This window comes from Schistocerca gregaria, chromosome 6 (genome assembly GCF_023897955.1).
Source record: "Schistocerca gregaria isolate iqSchGreg1 chromosome 6, iqSchGreg1.2, whole genome shotgun sequence".
In the NCBI taxonomy this organism is placed as follows: domain Eukaryota; kingdom Metazoa; phylum Arthropoda; class Insecta; order Orthoptera; family Acrididae; genus Schistocerca; species Schistocerca gregaria.
In genome coordinates, this window is record NC_064925.1 from 184890079 (window position 1) to 184910458 (window position 20380).

At 48.8% G+C, this 20380-nt stretch overlaps 1 protein-coding gene across 2 annotated transcripts in view; it reads left to right on the top strand.

The window, feature by feature from the left end:
- Window positions 1–20380, top strand: part of LOC126278584 (mucin-5AC-like) — a 94482-nt gene that overhangs the window by 34641 nt on the left and 39461 nt on the right. For both annotated transcript variants that reach the window (XM_049978795.1, XM_049978796.1), the window contains exon 2: window positions 12175–12765. In XM_049978795.1, coding sequence (XP_049834752.1) covers window positions 12175–12765 — 591 coding nt within the window. The remainder of the gene's footprint in view (window positions 1–12174; window positions 12766–20380) is intronic.

Genomic DNA, 20380 nt, shown 5'->3' on the forward strand with positions numbered 1-20380 from the left:
CACATGTTGGAGGGCGGGCATTCTCCGCACCATGCATACATGGGGCTTTCGCGGTCGCCTGCCTCATTTTATTCGTTCCTTTCTAATGGATCGACAGTACAGGGTACGTGTGGGTTCTGTCCTGTCAGACACCTTTCGCCAGGAGAATGGGGTGCCACAGGGCTCCGTTTTGAGTGTCGCTCTCTTCGCCATAGCGATCAATCCAATAATGGATTGCCTCCCAGCTGATGTATCAGGCTCCCTTTTCGTGGACGATTTTACCATCTATTGCAGCGCGCAGCGTACATGTTTCCTGGAGCGCTGTCTTCGGCGTTCTCTTGAGCGTCTTTACTCCATGAGTGTCGCCAACGGCTTCAGTTTTTCTGCCGAGAAGACAGTCTGTATTAACTTCTGGCCCTACAAAGAGTTTCTCCCACCGTCCTTACGACTCGGCTCCGTCGCTCTCCCATTCGTGGAGACAACAATATTTTTAGGTCTTACATTTGACAGGAAACTTAGCTGGTCTCCACATGTATCATATTTGGCTGCCCGTTCTGCCCATTCTCTAAATGTCCTCCGTGTTCTTAGTGGCACGTCGTGGGGAGCGGATCGAACCGTCCTACTTCGCCTATATCGGTCGATCGTCCGCTCCAAGCTGGATTATGGGTGCTTTGTATACTCCTCTGCACGGCCGTCCATCTTACGCCGCCTCAACTCCATACAACGTCGGGGTTTACGGTTTGGGATCGGAGCGTTTTATACTAGTCCCGTCGAGAGTCTTCATGCTGAAGCCGGTGAATTGCCGCTCACCTACTGGCGCGATATACTGCTTTGTCGTTATGCCTGTCGGCTACTGTCAATGCCCGACCACCCATCGTATAGTTCCTTTTTTGACGACTCTCTCGACCGTCAATACGACCTGCTACCCCCTGGAGTTCGCTTTCGTCACCTCCTTCAACACCTTGATTTTTCACTCCTTGCAACCTTTCGCGTGGGCGAGAGCCAAACGCCACCTTGGCTCCAGGCCCAGGTTCGCGTTCACCTTGACCTCAGCTCGTTCCCAAAGGAGGTTACCCCGGTTCAGTATACCGCTCCCGTTTTGTCTAACTTCGTTCGAAGTTCATTAATATGATCTTAATTTATATAGATGGCTCTAAGGCCAATGACGGTTTCTGGTGTTCTTTTATTGTCGGGCACAATGTTTCAAATACCGGCTCCATGGCCATTGTTCGGTCTCCACAGCTGAGCTCTTTGCCCTCTACCAGGCTGTTCTTTACATCTGCCGCCACCGACATTCTGCTTATGTCATCTGCTCTGATTCTCTGAACGCCATCCAGAGCCTCAGTTATCTGTATCCGGTTCACCCTTTCGTGCACAAGATCCAACGCTCTCTTAAGCAGCTGGTGGACGACGGGTCTCCAGTTAGCTTTATGTGGGTTCCTGGCCATGTCGGTATCCCTGGGAACGAAGCTGCAGATGCCGCGGCCAAGGCTGCGGTCCTCCAGCCTCGGACGGCTTCTCGTTGTGTCCCTTCATCAGATTGTAGCACGGTCATTTGTCGGCGCATTTTATCGCTGTGGCATGCCGAATGGGCTGCACTTCCGGACAACAAGCTTCGGGCCTTGAAACCTCTTCCCGCGGCTTGGACGTCCTCCTCACGTCCTTCTGGGCTGGAGAAGGTCGTTTTGCCCCGGCTAGGAATTGGACACTGCCGGTTCAGCCATCTCCATCTGCTGACGGCTGCGCCAGCGCCGTTCTGTCCATGTGGGCAATTGCTCACGGTCGGGCACATTTTAACGTCCTGTCCGGATTTTACTACACTGCGTCTTGATCTGGGATTGCCATATACTCTCGATGCCATTTTAGCGGATGACCCAAGAACAGCTGCTCGCGTTCTTCGTTTTATCAACTTGACAAACCTGTCTAAGGACGTTTGACTATTCTTTTTTTTTAATTCCATGCCTGTTAATACATCTTTTAGTGTTGTCCCTTCTAGTTGCTGTTTTAACCTTGTACCTCGCGGTGCGTTCCTAACTTCGTCTGGGCGCTAATGACCATTGTAGTTGTGCGCCCTAAAACCACAAAAAAAAATACTTGTGGTGGCTGGGATCCCTCCATTGTAGACAGGGCGCCAACATCTTGTCAATTAAGACACACACATGCACAGCTCCCCTAAGTGTCTGAACTTAGTCTCCTCTATCCAAATCCAGAAACCCATCTGCCACAATGGTGGCCCTAATCAGGGATTATGTTCAGTAGGTGTCTGGCCCCTTCCATCTAAACGCCATCTCTTTCTTGTACTACTTGTCCTCCATGCCCAGACACGTACACTTCCTTGGTGCATCCCTCAGCCACTACTTCATCTTGACCTATCACAAGGTCTGAAAGACTCAGTTCGTCGTAAGGCTTTCTGCCACCAATTTTTCGCTATCCTTCGCACATCCCAGTATTCAGAAGTAGTCTATGCTGATGGTTCGGTGTTTGCTGGTCACGCTTATTCTCATGTCATACTGAACTGAGTTCCTTGGTGGATGGCTGTAGTGTTCCCACTGGAGAGTTGGTAGCAATCTTTCATGCACCTGGGCCGAGTTCTTTCTTATATTCAACGACTCCTTGAGCAGTCTGCAAGCTCTTTACCAGTGATAATCTTGTCATCCACAATGTGGACGCTGTGACCTTCATGTGGACACTGGGCCTCGTTGGGATCTCAAGGAATGAACTCGCTGATAGCCTGACAAAACTGGCTGGCAGTAAGCCGACATTTTGAAATCGATATTCTGGAAATGGATCTCATAGGTTTTATGCTGTCGACTTTTGGGGATCTGGAATACAGAAAGGCGCGATGTGACTTTACCATACTATAGGTGATAAAGAACACAAATGTGTAGATCCCCATGCAGCCTTTTGTAAAGGCTCTACCATCCTTCATTGGCTCCATTTCCCAAACTTGACTTATTCGTGGTCATTTCTTCCATTGCGATGATTTGCTTCACTGCCATTGTGGTACCTATTTGACGGTAGTCCACATTTTGTTGGACTGTCCCCACCTAGCTGCCTGCAACTGATTTTTAATCTCCATGACTCGCGAACCTTGGTGCTAGGAGGTGATGCCTCAGCAGTTGACTTAGTTTTACATTTTACTTGGGAAGGGGGCTTCTACTGCTCTTTCAGTCCCCCTGTGGGTTCGGGGGTAAGAATAGGCCCACGGTATTCCTGCCTGTCGTAAACCCTAACGGGTTTGACCTCCATCCTTCTAAATTTTCCGAAGAGCGAGCCGATTGGGGAAGGGCGCCTTACAAGGAGCGATGTGTCCATCATGCATTACCATCTCTAGCCAGGTTTGTCGTCATCGCTTAGCAGTCCCGCTCACCTACCATCTCTTGGGCGTGGATTTGTTCTTGGGTGCAGTTTATTGCAGTCTGCTATGCTGTGTCGCTTTATGCGCCAATGACGATATTGGACTCCATCACCTGAAATCCAGCACGGTAGCCAGTCCGTTGTGGTGGGGCCGCCATGTACCCTGTTTGTTGTAGCCCCCTGACTACACAGGGATCGCTCTGCTGATGCCAGCGCCGTTAACTCCCCACGTATGCCAAGGAGTAGATGCATATCTCCTTGGGGCATTGGGACTCCCGGCAATGGCCATCCTGCCAGGTGGTCGTTGCTGAGGCTGGGTGGCGCCCGTGGGGAGGGCCCTTGGTTGGAGTAGGTGGCATCAGGGCGGATGACACGCAATGAAGTGTGGTACATCATCTCTTGCTGGCGGCCAGCCGCCAGCAGTCTCTAAGCGTTCCAGGGCTCAATACAACGCAACTACATATGACCCCAAATCGTTCCCCTCCCTGGCTACACCATGGGAGGAACGAAAGACTAAGGATGCCAGCGAAACATACTCGCCCCGCTACCTGGTGTGTACGAGAGCTGATGGTGAATCCTTTACATCCATGAAGCCTCAGTTCTTCGTCAAGCACTTAGAGGACAAGTTCGGGGAGGTGGAGGGCTTGTCCAAAATGCGCTCGGGCTCGGTTTTGATCAAATCGGCGTCTTCCGCCCAGTCCCGCCGGTTACTCGATTGTAACAAGCTGGGGGACGTTCCGGTTACAATCACGCCCCATAAGAGTCTTAACATGGTCCAGGGCATAATATTCCATCGGGACCTTCTATTGCAGTCCGATAACGAGCTTCGCGCCAATTTAGAGCGGCGAGGTGTTCACTTCGTCCGGCGCGTACATCGTGGTCCAACGGATAAGCAGGTTGCCACCGGTACCTTCATCTTGGCCTTCGAGGGTGATACTTTACCTGAGAAGGTCAAGGTGATGGTCTATCGTTGTGACGTCAAGCCTTATATCCCTCCCCCGATGCGGTGTTTTAAGTGCTGGAAGTTCGGGCATAAGTCTTCCCGCTGTACTTCCAGCCTCACATGTCGAGATTGTGGACGCCCATCACATCCCAATACTCCATGTGCTCCGCCTCCCATCTGTGTAAACTGCGGAGAGCACCACTCGCCTTGCTCGCCGGACTGCAGGATCTTCCAGAAAGAGCGCAAAATAATGGAGTATAAGACCCTGGACTGCCTGACATACACTGAGGCCAGGCGGAAGTTCGAACGCCTCCATCCTGTTCGAATGACTGCCTCTTACGCTGCGGCTACTACTGTTATGGCCCCATTAGCTCTCCCTCAGACTGCCACCTCTCAGAGCCGGAATGCTACACCTGCCCCCTTGATGGTGGGGGGCACTTCACTCCCTGCTGCTCCTGCACTACCTGCCTCAGGAGCAGCAACCCCTCAACCATCGGGGACATCAGTCCCCACTTCTAAGCTGGGGAAGCCTCAAACTTCCCCGGATCGAATAGCACGGAAAGGGTCCCTTGGGTCCCTTGGGTCCCTTCCTTCCCAGGTTTCCGCCTCTGGGAAGGGTGACGTCAGCCAGTGGAAGAAAAGCAGACCAGCGGCTGGTCGCAGGGCTTCTCGCTCCTCCTCCGTCCCGGAGACTGACTCGCTGGAGCCCTCCCAGCCAATGAAACCCAAGGACCAGAGAGACAAGACGAAGAAGAAGACCTCTAAGGCCAAGGAACACGCGGTGGCATCCACCCCACTGCTCCCTACAGGCTCTGCGTCAGAGGATAAGGTGGAGATCCGGGCGTCCGCTGAGGACCTGGATCTCGCCGGAACCTCAGACACCATGGAAGCAGATTGTACTGGTCCTCCATCGGTGGCAGCAGGTGACCCAGTGGCGTGATCTGCCTCCTCGGCCTCTTCACGCCTTTTTCGGACATGGACAAAGCGATACTCCAGTGGAACTGCAGCGCTTTTTTCCACCATCTTGCTGAGCTTCGCCAACTCATCAGCAGTCAGCCTTTCCTCTGCATTGCCCTACAGGAAACTTGGTTTCCGGCAATGCGGACCCCTGCCCTACGTGGGTATCGGGGTTATTAAAAGAACTGGGCAGCTTATGAGAGGGTATCTGGTGGAGTCTGCGTCTACATCCTTAACTCTGTCCACAGCGAATGTGTACCTCTTCACACACCTTTAGAGGCTGTCGCTGTAAGGATGTGGACGCCTCAGCCTATTACTGTCTGCAGTTTGTATCTTCCGCCAGATGTCTCGCGTCATGTGTTGGCTGCATTGATAGCACAACTGCCTCCTCCTTTTGTGTTACTGGGCGACCTTAACGCCCATAACCCCCTATGGGGTAGCGCCGCGATTACTGGCCGGGGTAGAGATGTCGAGACTCTTCTCTCGCAGCTTGACCTCTGCCTCTTAAACACGGGAGAGCCGACACATTTCAGCGTAGTCCATGGCACATTTTCGGCCATCGACCTTTCTATCTGCAGCCCCGGACTTCCACCATCCATCCACTGGAGTGTCCATGACGACTTATGTGGTAGTGACCATTTCCCCATCTTTCTGTCACTGCCACAGCGTCACTCTTCTGAACGCCCCTCCAGATGGGCTCTGAATAAGGCTGATTGGGGCTTGTTCTCCTCTCTCGCCACTATCGCACCTCCTTCCCATGACACCATTGATGCAGTGGTTCAGTCGGTCACCACCGGCATCTTTTCTGCGGCGACATCTGCGATTCCCTGTTCATCCGGGTCCCCTCGGCGGAGGACTGTGCCTTGGTGGGCGCCCGAGATCGCAGAGGCGATTAGAGATCGCAGAGGCGATTAGAGATCGCCGGCGGGCTCTTCAACGCCATAAGCGGCACCCGTCCTTGGAGAACCTCATCGTTTTTAAACAGCTCCGTGCCCGTGCCCGACGCCTTATTCGCCAACGGAAGCAGGAGTGCTGGGAACGATATGTTTCCACCATTGGCGTCCGTACCTCTGCATCGCAGGTTTGGGCTAAGATTAGGCGACTCCATGGCTATCGGCCGCCTGTCTCTGTCCCTGGGCTTTCGCTGAATGGGGTGGTGTGTCCTGACTCCGACACGATTGCGGACCGGTTAGCAGCGCATTTTGCTCAGTGTTCCGCATCTACGAATTACCCACTGGCCTTCCGCTCCCGGAAAGAGCGGTTGGAAAGTTGGAGGCTTTCCTTTCACACGCGCCACGCGGAGTCGTACAATGCTCCTTTCAGCGACTGGGAATTCCAGAGTGCACTATCTGATTGCCCTGATACGGCTCCTGGGCCAGACCGCATCCACAGCCAGATGCTGAAACACCTCTCTGTGAATTGCCAGCGACGCCTCCTAGATGTTTTCAACCGCATCTGGGTTGAGGGTGTGTTCCCGTCTCAATGGCGAGAAAGCATCGTCCTCCCCGTGTTGAAACCTGGCAAGAACCCGCTGGAGGTGGACAGCTACCGCCCCATAAGCATCACCAACGTTCTTTGCAAGTTGCTAGAACGTATGGTGAGCCGGAGGTTGAGTTGGCTCCTCGAGTCTCGAGGCCTTCTGGCTCCGTCTCAGGGTGGGTTCTGTAAAGGCCGCTCTGCCGTCGATAATCTGGTCTCCCTAGAGTCTGCCGTCCGTACAGCCTTTGCACGCCGCCAACATCTGGTTGCCGTCTTCTTCGACATGCGGAAGGCGTACAATACGACTTGGCGATATCACATCCTGGCCACACTTCATGGGTGGGGTCTTAGGGGCCCACTCCCGATTTTTATTCAGAATTTTCTGTCTTCTCGTTCCTTCCGCGTGCAAGTTGCTGCGTTCCGTAGTTCCTCCCGGGTCCAGGAGAACGGGGTCCCACAGGGGTCTGTCCTCAGTGTCTCCCTGTTTTTAATTGCGATCAATGGGCTCGCTGAGGCGGTGGGATCGTCCGTCGCAGCTTCGTTGTATGCAGACGACTTCTGCCTCTACTACAGCTCCGCTGGCATTGCAGTTGCTGAGCGCCAGCTGCAGGACGCTATCCGCAAGGCGCAGTCGTGGGCTGTAGCGCACGGCTTCTAGTTTTCGGCCGCTAAGACCTGCGTTCTGCATTTCTGCCGGCGTCGCACGGTTCACCCTGAGCTACGCCTTTACCTTGACGGTGAACCTCTTGCTGTGGTAGAGACGCATCGGTTCTTGGGACTGGTATTTGATGCCCGGTTGACTTGGCTGCCTCATATTAGGCAGCTTAAACAAACATGCTGGCGGCATTTAAACGCTCTCCGTTGCCTTATCACACCGGATGGGGTGCCGATCGGTCCACCCTTCTCCGGCTGTATCAAGCGCTGATCCAGTCCCGCCTTGATTATGGGTGTGTGGCTTATGGTTCGGCATCGCCATCAGCATTGCAATTGCTGGATCCCATCCATCACTGCGGGATCCGACTCGCCACAGGAGCATTTCGGACAAGCCCTGTTGACAGCTTGCTTGTGGAGGCTGGTGTTCCTCCATTGCGGATCCGGCGCGACCGACTTCTGGCCGCTTATGCTGCCCACGTTTGTAGCTTGCCAGGGCATCCCAACTACCGTCTCCTGTTCCCGCACTCGATCGTCCATCTTCCAGACAGGCGGCCCCGGTCAGGGTGTACGATCGCGGTTCGCATCCGGGCTCTACTGTGTGGGATTGTGTTTTTTCCTCTCCCGCCTGTTTTCCGGGCCAATCTCCGTCTGCCCCCTTGGTGTGTGCGCCGACCATGCATTCGGCTGGATTTGGCACAGGGTCCGAAAGACTCGGTCCCTCCTCCGGCCCTCCGCCGCCGCTTTGTTTCTCTCCTTGCCGAGTTTCCCGGATCTGCCGTGGCCTATACCGACGGTTCGATGGTCTCTGGTCGCACTGGTTACGCTCTTACTCTAGAGGATCATTGTGAGCAACGGTCGCTGGCACCCGGGAACAGTGTATACACTGCCGAGTTGGTTGCCATCTATCGCGCCCTAGAGTATATCCGCTCCCGCTCAGGTGAGTCCTTTGTCATCTGTAGTGACTCCCTGAGTGGTTTACGAGCTCTTGACCAGTGCTTTCCTCGTTCCCGGCTGGTGATGGCCATCCACGAGTAGCTCCATGCTCTTGCCCGTTGCGGCCGCTCCGTGGTCTTTGTTTGGACCCCAGGTCATGTCAGCATCCCGGGCAATGAGCGGGTTGACACGCTGGCTAAACAGGCAGTGAGTTCACCGGCTCTGGAACTCGGCCTTATGGAGTGTGATCTCCTGTCGCTTTTGCGCCAGAAAGTGCTTGGTGCCTGGGGTGACGAGTGGCGCACCCTGCCCACGCCCAACAAACTTCGGGCGGTGAAGGAGACGGCCGGTGTGTGGCGCTCCTCCATGCGGGCCTTTCGGAAGGACTCTGTCGTCCTCTGCCGGCTGCGCGTTGGCCACACGTGGCTGACGCACGGCCATTTGTTGCGCCGGGAGGACCCACCGCTATGTCGCTGCGAGGCAGCTCTGACGGTGGTCCACATTTTGGTGGACTGCCCGCTTTTAACAGGACTCAGGCGGACGTTTGCGCTCCCTGATACCCTCCCTGCCCTTTTATGTGATGACGTTGGTATGGCGGACCTCGTGTTGAGTTTTATTCGGGCAGGGGGTTTTTATCGTATGATTTGAGTGTTTGTCCATTTATTTTCTGTATTGACTTGGGCCTTTGGCCTGTGGTTTTAAGCTGTGGGTTTTAATGTCATTTGGTGGTTGGCTTTTCCTTATTTTCATGGTCGGCCAACCACCTTCACACTCGGTGTGATTTTAGTTCCGTTTGTCTGGTCTTTGTCTGTATTTCTTGTATTGTGTCGTACCTTGTCCCAGTTCTCCGTTTTTAACGACTGACAGTTTTTATTTCGTGTGATTTTATCGTGGAACAAGGGACCGATGACCTTAGCAGTCTGGTCCCTTCAATCCCACACCCAACCCCAGCTCTTTCAGGAATACCACTTAACTTATTGGCCCATTGAGGGGGTGGCAGAACACTGTTACTTCTATATCCAGACCAAGTGCAGATGTCTGGGCTTGATAGTTTACCCAGTTCCTTTACTCTTCCTCCCCCTTTTATGTGGTCTATTAAACTTGTTCATATTTTGTCTATCTGTGCTTCTCTTCCTTTCTCTATGTTGCTACTATTTCCTAGGCAGTTTCTGAGTGGAGTACTTCTGGTTGTAAGGTGTCAGGCAAATCCAACACCTTACATGAAAACCCTGACATGATAAGCAAATCCAGTAGTATGTCATATAGCTCCGAATAAATCGTGACATTAAATTAACCAAAGTAATACGAGTAACGAGTGAGCAAATGGAATACCACAGACTAACACAAGAATGCCTAAATGCATGTCGTACCTTCCCACCGTGAGGCAGACGCAGTTGCGAGGGGAGAAACGAGAACAGAAGCCGAGAGCAGAACAGTGTTAAGCTAGAAGGCCCTACGATAAGGGAGGGGCTGGACACCCACGCCGCCAGACTACCTGTACGACTATACAACCCGCACGTTTTAGCGTGAGGCTTTTTCGCGTCTCAGGTACGTCAAGGACCATCCCCAGCCCATGTTAAAAGCTAGAGCCCTCCAGAACAACAGTATAGATCTCACGATAACGCTAAAAGGACCACACCAGCTGCAGGTTTTAGCGTGAGACTTTTTAGCGTCTCTGTTACTTTAAACTTTAAAAAAAAAATTGCCCCACCACGAAAAGTATAACGTTTCTCATTGGATAAACAGAATTTTTGTAGGCGGAGCTTAAGGTTAACATTGAGACTCTGATTGGTCAGATGAAAACACAGCCAGATAGTTTTTTTAAACCAACTTCGGTAAATTGTAGTAAGGAGAAGTTAGAGGAGAGTTAGATCCGAGACGGCGAGCTGGATGGCTGGTGCGCCGGCCGCTGTCGCCCTGACGCTGCCTAAACACCGACAAGGTAATGAACGCACGAGATGCCGCATTTTTGAGCGCATAAGGCTTCACTCAGAACTGCAGAAGACTCATCTGTTACACCCCCTTTTTGCGTAATACTAGTGTCGATCGTTAATTAAAACTCATGGTGTTCACATTTGCCACTTGAAGTAAAGATCTGAAACTCGATTTTTCTATTTTATATTTTTTGAGAAGCCACATCAGCCACTGTAATTTATGACAGGTTAGATAAGTAATTAAAGATAATTGAGGGTCACTGTAGACCATTTTGATAGTTTTCTCTTTTGTGAAACTTAATTTAAACCTAGATTATAGATGTGATATGGCATAGATCATCCTTCGATCGATTGTAGAACTTGGAAACCCATTTAGGGAATATTCGTTCACATTTTTGTTGAACGCAGTTGATTTTTACCATCCTGTATTAAAACATTTCCTTTTATCAATAGTGCAATTTATAAACGACGTTTTGTGAGTAGAATAAAATTTCCAATGGTAAACTTAACTGATTTTTCGACGTTATTTTACCAGCTAACTAAAAGTAGGAAAGGCTTGAACCCTTTCCACTAAATTTAGTTAGTATTAAGATTCTTTTACAGGGAGTGCAGTGGAGCTGACGCTGAGATTATTTAGTATTTGGTTATATCATCGATAGTCTCACTGAACTCTTCTGAATTCTACATGTCATGTGTGGTCTGGCGTCTCCTTACCAGCAACAGGTCCCAGGTTCAAACTAGTTAATTCCCTAAAAAACACACTCAGAGCGTCGTTGCGCGAAAGTGGTAGGGAGACACGATATAGAACAGACACCACCATGAATGTTTAGATGGTAAGTAGGAAATTTCTCCCCTTATTGCACTCTGTTTCTAGGTGCTTCAAGCTGCTACCTAGATGAACCTCGCCTTTGTTCTGTTGTCCCTTATCTAACCTTCGTTGAGCTTTGGTAGACAATGGTGGTTTCCTTCCCGTAGGTTTTGCGTGGCAGGTCATCTGATCTACAGTCATGTAGACCTGTTGAAGTGGACTGATTACCTAGTAGTATGGTCCCTTTAATCACCCATCCTACCACTATGTATAGCATGCAGACAGATAGGTTGCAGGCCCTCAACTGAATTCCTTCTAACCAACACAAGGCCATCACTGGCATGTCAGGACCAGCTTCCATCGGAAAACACGAGATCTCTGCCCTGTCCTCTGATGCCCTCTCGCTTGACATCAGTGAAGTCACAAATGGCGGTGGTTTGGGATACGTGAAACGTATGCTAAGTGGAATCTGGATCATGGCTGCCCTTTAAGTAACATATTTGTAACAGTTCGTTGTTACAACTGCTGCTCACAGCTGTTGAAGATGCAGTATGAAGCGCCAAAGCAATACGTCAACATGGTCTTCCTTCTCGGCAGAGCCTCATGGCCATCCGGTGCCATGTCTGCTTGCGACGGTACACTGTCATGACCACCCCTACCAGAGATTGTGCAATGGCTAATTTGCAGCCAAGTCATTCTGCAATATCGCAAAGGAACATCTAGCTTCTCGTAGCCCAATTTCACCATAGTGTTCAAACACAGTGAGTTGTTAGTGGCGTCTTCGTCACCTTAAAACATTCTTGACTAACATCAACTCACCACGTCCAGTCTCAAAGTTAGCTAACGTTCAAGATCGTTGCAGTATGTATATGAAGCAAGCCTGATTTGCATTGTCATAGGGGTGCTACTACTGCCACTCACACGACTGGTGCGAAATTTGAACAGATACTGTCTTTCGTGTGCACAGACACTCCTAACTTCAATTTGTCGCACAACTCCTTGTTGTTAAGATTTATCCCCGTCAGTGTATTTAGACACCACTCAACACATACCGATCAGCATTTCACTATGATTTATGGTTTCATTTAAAATGTAGTATTAGTAGTAATAGCCTTTCTTTCTATTTGCAGTCTAATTCTCCACGTTCATCGAGCGATGTTCCTGGTGATCGGTCTAGAGAAAGCGCCGTCGAAGGTGGCGATGAAAGCGGCAGAACATCTGCAGCCTTCTTGCCGACCAGTCGGTCGGAACCGGAGGACGCAGGAGCAGCCGCGAGTGCCAGAAGTCCCGCTCAGAAAGAGAAGACCTCTCCAAGTCGGCAGCCGGTGCAGCGACCGCACTCCCTGAGTCTGTCGCCGGCATTTCTGCCGCCTCTGAAGCCACACACATCGTCGCCAGTAGCGCTGCCTCTGGCGCAATCGACGCCCACTGGCTCTACGGTGTCACCACTTCCGTCAGCAACCTGGGGTTCTCCATCGCCTCAACTGCTGTCTCCGCCGATGTTGACACCTTCGTCAACAGATGGGGAGTCACTACTGCCATCTGCAGAACACTCTGCTAGGCTACAAGGAGTCCTGCCACTGTACACGCAGTTTAAGAATGTGGTGGCGGAAGCTCAAAGGGAGGCATCTGAGGGCGTGGCTGGGAGCCGCACAAAGACTCTTAGACCCCGGAGTTCTCTCTCGCCCTCTTTTCGCAAGGAGTTCTCCACAGATTACAAGGTATACATCGCGATTATCGATAGGCGCTTAGAGCTATGACATTGTAAATTCGGTAGAAAATACTCTAATAAAAAATTACGTACCACGAAGGAACTTCCCGAATGAGACAGAAATCAGTGGATGTGATATACATATACATGTACATGCACATATGCAAACAATTACTAATTAGCAAAGAGAAAGAAAGAGCTTCACCATTTGAGTGAGTCAGTAAAGTGTTAATCCACCTCTGGCCCTTACACAAGCAATTGCTCGGCCTGGTGTTGACTGATAGTTGTCTGATGTCGTCCTGAGGACACACTTCCAGATTCTATCCAATTGGCAAGTTAGATGGTCAAAATCCCGAGCTGGCTGCCCATAATGTTCCAAACGTCGTCAATTGGGGGGGGGGGGGGGGGGAGAGATCCGGCGACCTTGATGGCCAAGCTATGGTTTGACAGTAGAAACTCACGGCATGTGTGAATGGGCACTGTCTTGCTGAAATGTAAGCCCAGGATGGCTTGTAGTGAAGAGCAAAAAAAACGGGTCTATAATATCGTCGACGTACCGCTGTTCTGTAAGGATGCCGCAGATGACAAAGGTCCTGCTATGGAAATAAATGGCAATCCTGACCGTCACTCTTGGTTGTCGGGCCATACGGCGGGCGACGTCGGTTGGTATTCCATCGCTGTCTGGGGCGTCTCCAAACTCGTCTTCCGTAAGGAATCTTATTGAACGGAATAGGATTGTATTCAGTGATGAGGCCTGCTTAGAACTGAGCCCTACCGACCAGCGAAGACATTTCCACAAGATAATGTCCGTCCGCACACGGTGGTAGTGTTTTCGTGCTTGACGAATCTTACGTTGGTCAACAAGGTCGCCGGATCTCTACCCACTTGAGATGATTTGGAGCGTTATGTGCAGGATCTTTGAGAGTTCGACCGTTGAACCCGACAGTTGAACAGAATTTCCCACGACATCACTCAAGAGAACATCCAACAACTTTATCAATGCCAAGTGCAATAACTGTTTGCATAAGGGCCAGAGGTGGACCAACGCCTTACTGACCTGATTGCATTGTGTAGCTGCTCTTCTTGAATAAGTCATACACTTTTTTTCTAAAATTGTAAGCATTTGTTTGTATGGACACACACACACACACACACACACACACACACACACACACACACACACACACACACACACACACACACACACACACCTTATTTTCCTTTTCACTTGACGTATACAGGGTGAAAAGTATTTAAACCGACAAACTCTGGGAGGTTGTAGGGGACATCAAAACAAATACTTTTCCCTAATGTCATTTTTTTCCTATGGGGATTATTTAAACCGGTGGAGGCCGTATTACGATCTTCAGTTGTAGGTAACTGCTGTCCACCAGTGTAATAGTGGACTGTCTCCGTTTACTATTGGAGCGATACACCTGGAGTACACTGATATGGTTGGTGCGTACTACGTATCGCACCACAACGGACGAGCTGCACAGCGGATTTATCGACAAAAATATCCTAATCGTCGTATCCCGCATCATACATTTGCTGCTGTGTACCAACGTCTGCGTGAGACTGGGTCATTTAGCAGATTACCTGGACAGGCCGTCGCACGGTAAGAACGCTGCAAATTTGAGGAAGCTGTCTTGCGGCGTATGGAGCGGGATCCTTCACTCAGCACTTGTGCAATTGTACGTAACATGGGGACGAATCGGACGAATGTAAGATCAGTCCTTCGAGAGTAGTTGCTACGTCCATTTCACTTACAGCGTGTCCACAACCTGGAACCAGATGATTATCTGGCCAGAGCACAGTTTTCGCAGTGGTACCTGGAACAGTGTGAAATGCATCCTACATTTCCATCCTCCGTTACTTACAGATGAAGCAGCGTTTGGGAGTGATGGAGTCAACACGCACAATTTGAATGTTTGGAGTGAGGATAACCCACATGCCACAGTTACTAGCGCTCATAAAGTGAGGTTCTTCGTTAATATGTGGGTCGGTGTTGTTGGGGACTGTTTAATTGGGCCGTATCTGCTACCTAGGCCATTAAATGGCAGGCACTATTACACTTTTCTCGCCAGAGTATTCCAGAATTTCTGAAAGACGTCCCGCTCCCTACAAGACAACGTATGTGGTTCCAACATGACGGGGTGCCAGCACATTTCAGTCGCCGTGTGCGTCGATTCCTGGACCGACGGTTCCCAGAAACGTGGATTGGCAGAGATGGTCCTGTACCATGGCCTGCTCGATCCACAGATATGTCCCCTCTGGAATTTTTTGGGTGGGGAGAGATGCGCAACCTTGTTTACGCAACTCCTGTTGCATCAGAAGAGGATCTGGTTGCCCGGATAGTAGCAGTAGCAGGAGCAATTCAGGCTACTCCTGGGGTTTTTGCCTGTGTCAGACACAACATGATCCGACGGTGTAACGTTTGTTTACGTGTCAATGGAGGCATTTTTGAAAATCTGTTGTAGTTGAAATTGGGTTGTGTTACTGTGTTGTCTGTCATAAAAAATGGAAATGTTTGTTGGTTTAATTTGCCACCAGAGAAATCTTCCTCTACCGGTTTAAATACTCCTCATAGGAAAAAATATTAGGAAAAATATTTGTTTCAATGTCCCCTACAACCACCTAGAGTTTGTCGGTTTAAATACTTTTCACCCTATATAGCGGTGCAGCTAAGAAAGGGCATCTCAAATACATCGCGGTGCAGTTGTTGCTAGATTGTGGCGAATTTTCTGAAGTACACGAGTAATTTTCAACGTTCGCAGCTGCGGAATATGACACGGACTTTTTAACGGTACCGTGGAGAGTAGTTTTGCTAAATGAAACTACAGGAAACGATTCCTTACAGGATAATGTGCTACGATCATAATGACCTATGGGAGAAAATGAATTCTAAGGGAGGCACATCCACTGAAAGGTAGAGATAAAATGTGTTGGACGCTGTAGAATATGACCCCAGTATTAGCAACAGATAGGTGACCTACCAGCATTGGGTATGCTGCTATACCGATCACATACAGCGCGTGCAGGGCTTACTACCTAGGTACTCGGCTCTATAGCGACTGTTTCCTCGCCCTTTCGTAGTACAGCCACCAAAGCGCTGGGATTTCTGTCACCGTCCTGTTAACAGATGACGTTACTTTACGAGCATCAGCCTGCACAATATCCACCGGTAGGCTCCAGAGAATCCCATGATATGGCAGCCGCGAATGAAAGGCATAGATTGCCTCGTTGTGTGGGCGGGGATTATTGGCGACCGCCTCGGAGGACCGGCCATCCTTCGACGACGTCTCACAGGTAGGTATGTCTGCACTTGCTGAGGTGTCCTCGCCTGAGCTGCTCTGGTACGAAAGGTAATGGGGTTACTACATGAAAGTTCTGCAGCTCACAGCCCTGTTGAGTGTGGACTTAAAATACTAGTAGACAGAAGGATCCTGGTATGTCCTCGTGTGTAATTTCAATTATTGAAACGTACTCAGTCAAAAATCTTTTATCTCCACTTTCAAGCGGTGTGCCTCTCTTGGAACGCAGTTCCATCCAGTACATTTTTCTTCTTTATCTGCAGTTTGTTCCATTTAAGAAAAACACCCTGTGTACTTTTCCCAGTGCCACTCTAAGGAGTATTCGTGGAGGACTTCCTTAACGACATAACATTTTTGGAACTTGGCCAAGTAGCAAAAAGATAACAGCGCCACTACCAATTGTCCTACCGTCAGAACAGGATCCCGCAAATCGGACGTCCAGTGCGCAAGGGAATAAAGAAACAATAAGAATGTTCTGAGAAAAACAATGATTTTGCTGAATAGTTAATTACAGGAAAATGTTGACACCAATTTAAAATGTTTGAGTGAGAGGAGGTATTTTGCATTTTTCTCGTGCTGAAGGATAAATTTAAGTACCATTAGATGCAGCCTTGGATACAAGAGTAAAACTTTGGACTCGATCATTCTGTGTGCTGACTATATCCTCTTTATTCTATTAGAGGTTTTATTAAAGAAGTAATTGCTTGAATAATTATAATTTCATTCTGTCTACTTGCTTACTCTAAGAAACAAGAAGTCAAACAATTTATATTCGAAGAAAAATGTATTGACTTTCATCTACTTGCTCTTCATCGTAGCGGTCTCGCGGTTCCAGACTGAAGCGCCTAGAAGCGCTCGGCCACTCCGGCCGGCTCTGGCAGTGTCACATAGTAAATTCTTGAGAAAATAGTGATGCACATGCTGAATGTAAAGCAGCAAATCCTCCGCGTCCTTTTCCTTAGCGTGAGTTGCTGGGCGACGTTTGGTATAAAGAGCGCCCTGTAGTATCTTAAAGTGTGTCGTTGGATAACAGGGCTTCTTACTCATGTTAATTTGGTCAAATTGCACACCAGGGTTAAGATTCTGCTTAAACATCATGGTAAAAGTAGATCGTACGCTGAAGTGCCAAAGAAACTGGTATAGGCAAGCACATTCAAAAAACAAGTTGCAAACAGGCAGGATACGGCGCTGCTGTCGGCAACGCCTTGGTAAGGCAACACATGCCTGGCGCAGTTGTTAGATAGGTTACTGCTGCTACAATGGTAGATTATGAAGATTTAAGTGAATCTGAACGTGGTGCTACAGTCTGACATCGCTGTGGCCGAAAAAATATCCTGCAAGATCTCTTAGGTCTTGCATCGCTATACGGTTCATTATTTCTCTGTATATATTTTACTAACTGGTCAGTTTCGTATTGTTGAATACAACCGTACGGCCGTTGGGTGTATGATCGAAGGAGATCTTGGCACTAAGTTTGTGCCGGTCCCCTTCTCCATTATTCAGAGATTAATTGTGCCGACCACCTTTATTTTCAACCGTCACTTCACACATCAATTCAGCAACTGAAGTCGGCATAAGGCTCTAATTTTCTCAAGTGGTATTACACTGGTGTGGTTCATTTTTGAGGCCAAGGTTTTTTAGCTGATACTTAGGATTTCGTGCATGCTGAATTCAGACATGTAACTCAATTTGTTGCGCCAGGTCAGGTTTTATTCCCCTTTTTAACATATGGCATTTAATCATTTTTAAATACATTATATGCCACACTAAAGTTTGAAAACAGTCAGGTATTTGGATGAAGTCTAAATTATGTATACAAGATCATACATCGTTTTATGGGAGAATGGTCCTTTTTGTATGTGTTTTGGATCTGGAATATTCTTCTTGAGACACCAACAGTAGTATGCAACTTCAGATTTTTGACATGGGTGTTATCTCATGTGGATAAATTTCTTATGGGTAACTAATTTACTCTGAAGAAGATATCCTTAGTCGGTATCAAAACAAGGCCAATGTAGTAAAATTTGTGCAACCGGTTGGCTGTTTTTATCCTTCATTAGAACTTAAATACGGTTACTGAACTCCAACCTCGTTGAAGACTGAAATTTGAAGTGTCAGCTTGATTATTCACACTTAATAACTTGAAACACTGTTCACGACAATTTGCGTACATCTTATTTGGGCAGAATTATAAGTTTCTCCAGGATTTGATGAAACTGCCAAGTAAAATCCTCTACAGATACCATTGAAATACCTGTAAAACTGATATTTTGTCTAAAACTGGCATGGTGAGACCGTGGCTGTGTACAATTAATGTAGGTTAATTCTTACAGAAAAAACAGCAACCAGCCACTGTTAATACTGCTATTTATTTAGGTAAATAGCGCCGTTACCGGGTTCGAACTGGAAAGTTCACCATCAGACGGCTGTTTACATGATTTTCAAGATAATGTAAATTGTATCTTGAAAATCTTGTGAACAGCCGTCTGATGATGAACTTTCCAGTTCGAACCCGGTAACGGCGCTATTTACCTAAATAAATAGCAGTATTAATAGTGGCTGGTTGCTGTTTTCTTCTCTGTAAGAATTAACCTACATTACCTGTAAAATTATTTGTCAATTATGGCTTGTGTACTTTAAAATGTCTTTCTAGGAGTGGCGTTCAGCAAGTAATGGAACACAATTTTTTCTGAAAAGTTTGGTTTTCTTCAGGATTCCAACACACCACATTACCTTCTACCTCGCTACAAAACCCTATTTTTCAACGTAATCTCTGTCCAATGCGACGGTTCCTTATGCCACCTTACTCGGGGGGCCTGTATGCCCGCATGGTACCATTCCACTGGTCGCTGCGTCAACCTCCCCATCATCCATGTAATTTTTCTCGCGGAGCGCACCCTTAATTGGTCCAAACAGATGGAAGTAGGAAAGTGAGAGTCCTGGGCTGTAGGGTGGATGAAGAACAGTCCAATGAAGTTTTGTAAGCTCCTTTCCGGTGACTCTAGTCAGTTGACAGCTGATGAGATCACAGTTACAGGCAGTTTGTGTAAGTCAGATGTTGGCCACCGATGCATCGTATATATGGATCATAACCCCTTCAGCATCAACTAAAGCCTGAAGGTCAAGCGTTTGAGCGCCGAAACTGGTAGCTACACAATAAATGACATAAGTAGATGTTTAATTTTCTTATAAAACAGAATTATCCATTCAAAATCCCAGAACACCTTCGATATGACTATACTGACTGAGGGTACAACTTTGAACTTTTTATTCGTAGTAGAGGTGGTGTGGCGCCACTCTATGGGTTGCCGTTTCGTTCCTGGTTCGAAGTGATGAACCGATGTTTCATAGCTTGTGACGATGTTTGACAAAAAAAGGTGTCACGATCAGTTTCGTAAAGCAGGTGCAGTCATGCACAAATGGTCCTTCGTTGCTCCTTAGTTCTCCTTTTGGCGGCGAGGAATCCAGAGGGACCGAACAAAGTGCCGCGATGTTTAACAAACTCAACTCACATTCGGGAGGATGTCAGTTCGAGTCCCTAACCGGCCATCCTGATTTAGATTTTCCGTGATTTCTCTACATCGCTTCAGGTAAATGCCGGAATGGTTCCTTTGAACGGGGACGGCCCATTTCTTTGGCCATCCTTCCATAACCCGACCCTGCGCTCCGTCTCTAATGACCTCGTTGTCGACGGGACGTTAAATACTAATCTCCCTGCTGGTATCCAGTGGGCACACACCTCTGAGTATCTTAAGTAGTGGACGGACGTGTCAGCACTACCGACAGAGATGTCCAGCCGAGCAATGAGGTGTTACTGTGATCCGTCGATCACCTGGAATGTGTCTTGCACGTTCCAACATTGCTGGCATCACAGCTGTGTGCAGCCGATCGGTATGCGGGAGATCGGACAGGTTTGCGCGACCTTGTTGCGATGGTGACAGATGCTTCGCCCAACGATTCACTGTGAATTTTTGTTCACTGCCAGGTGTCAGAAGATATTGTGCAAGCGTCTACAAACATGTGCGATGCTCAGGTTTCCCCCCAAGGGAAACTCAGCGACAGCTGTCTGCTTGGAACCCAGATCCATTACAGACCCCACTTCGAAGGCTTCGCATAGCGCCACCACCTATCAGAACTTCAAGAAAGTACAGAGGCTGAAGCGGGAATATTCCACGATGTCCCACAATAAATTCAGATTTTTTCCAAGTGGCAGATAAATTGTGCACTATTTATTGAACGCCCCCTCGTATTTGTTTCATACTAAACGAAGTACTAAAATATCTAGGTTGATATACTTCCTTGTTGCTGGCC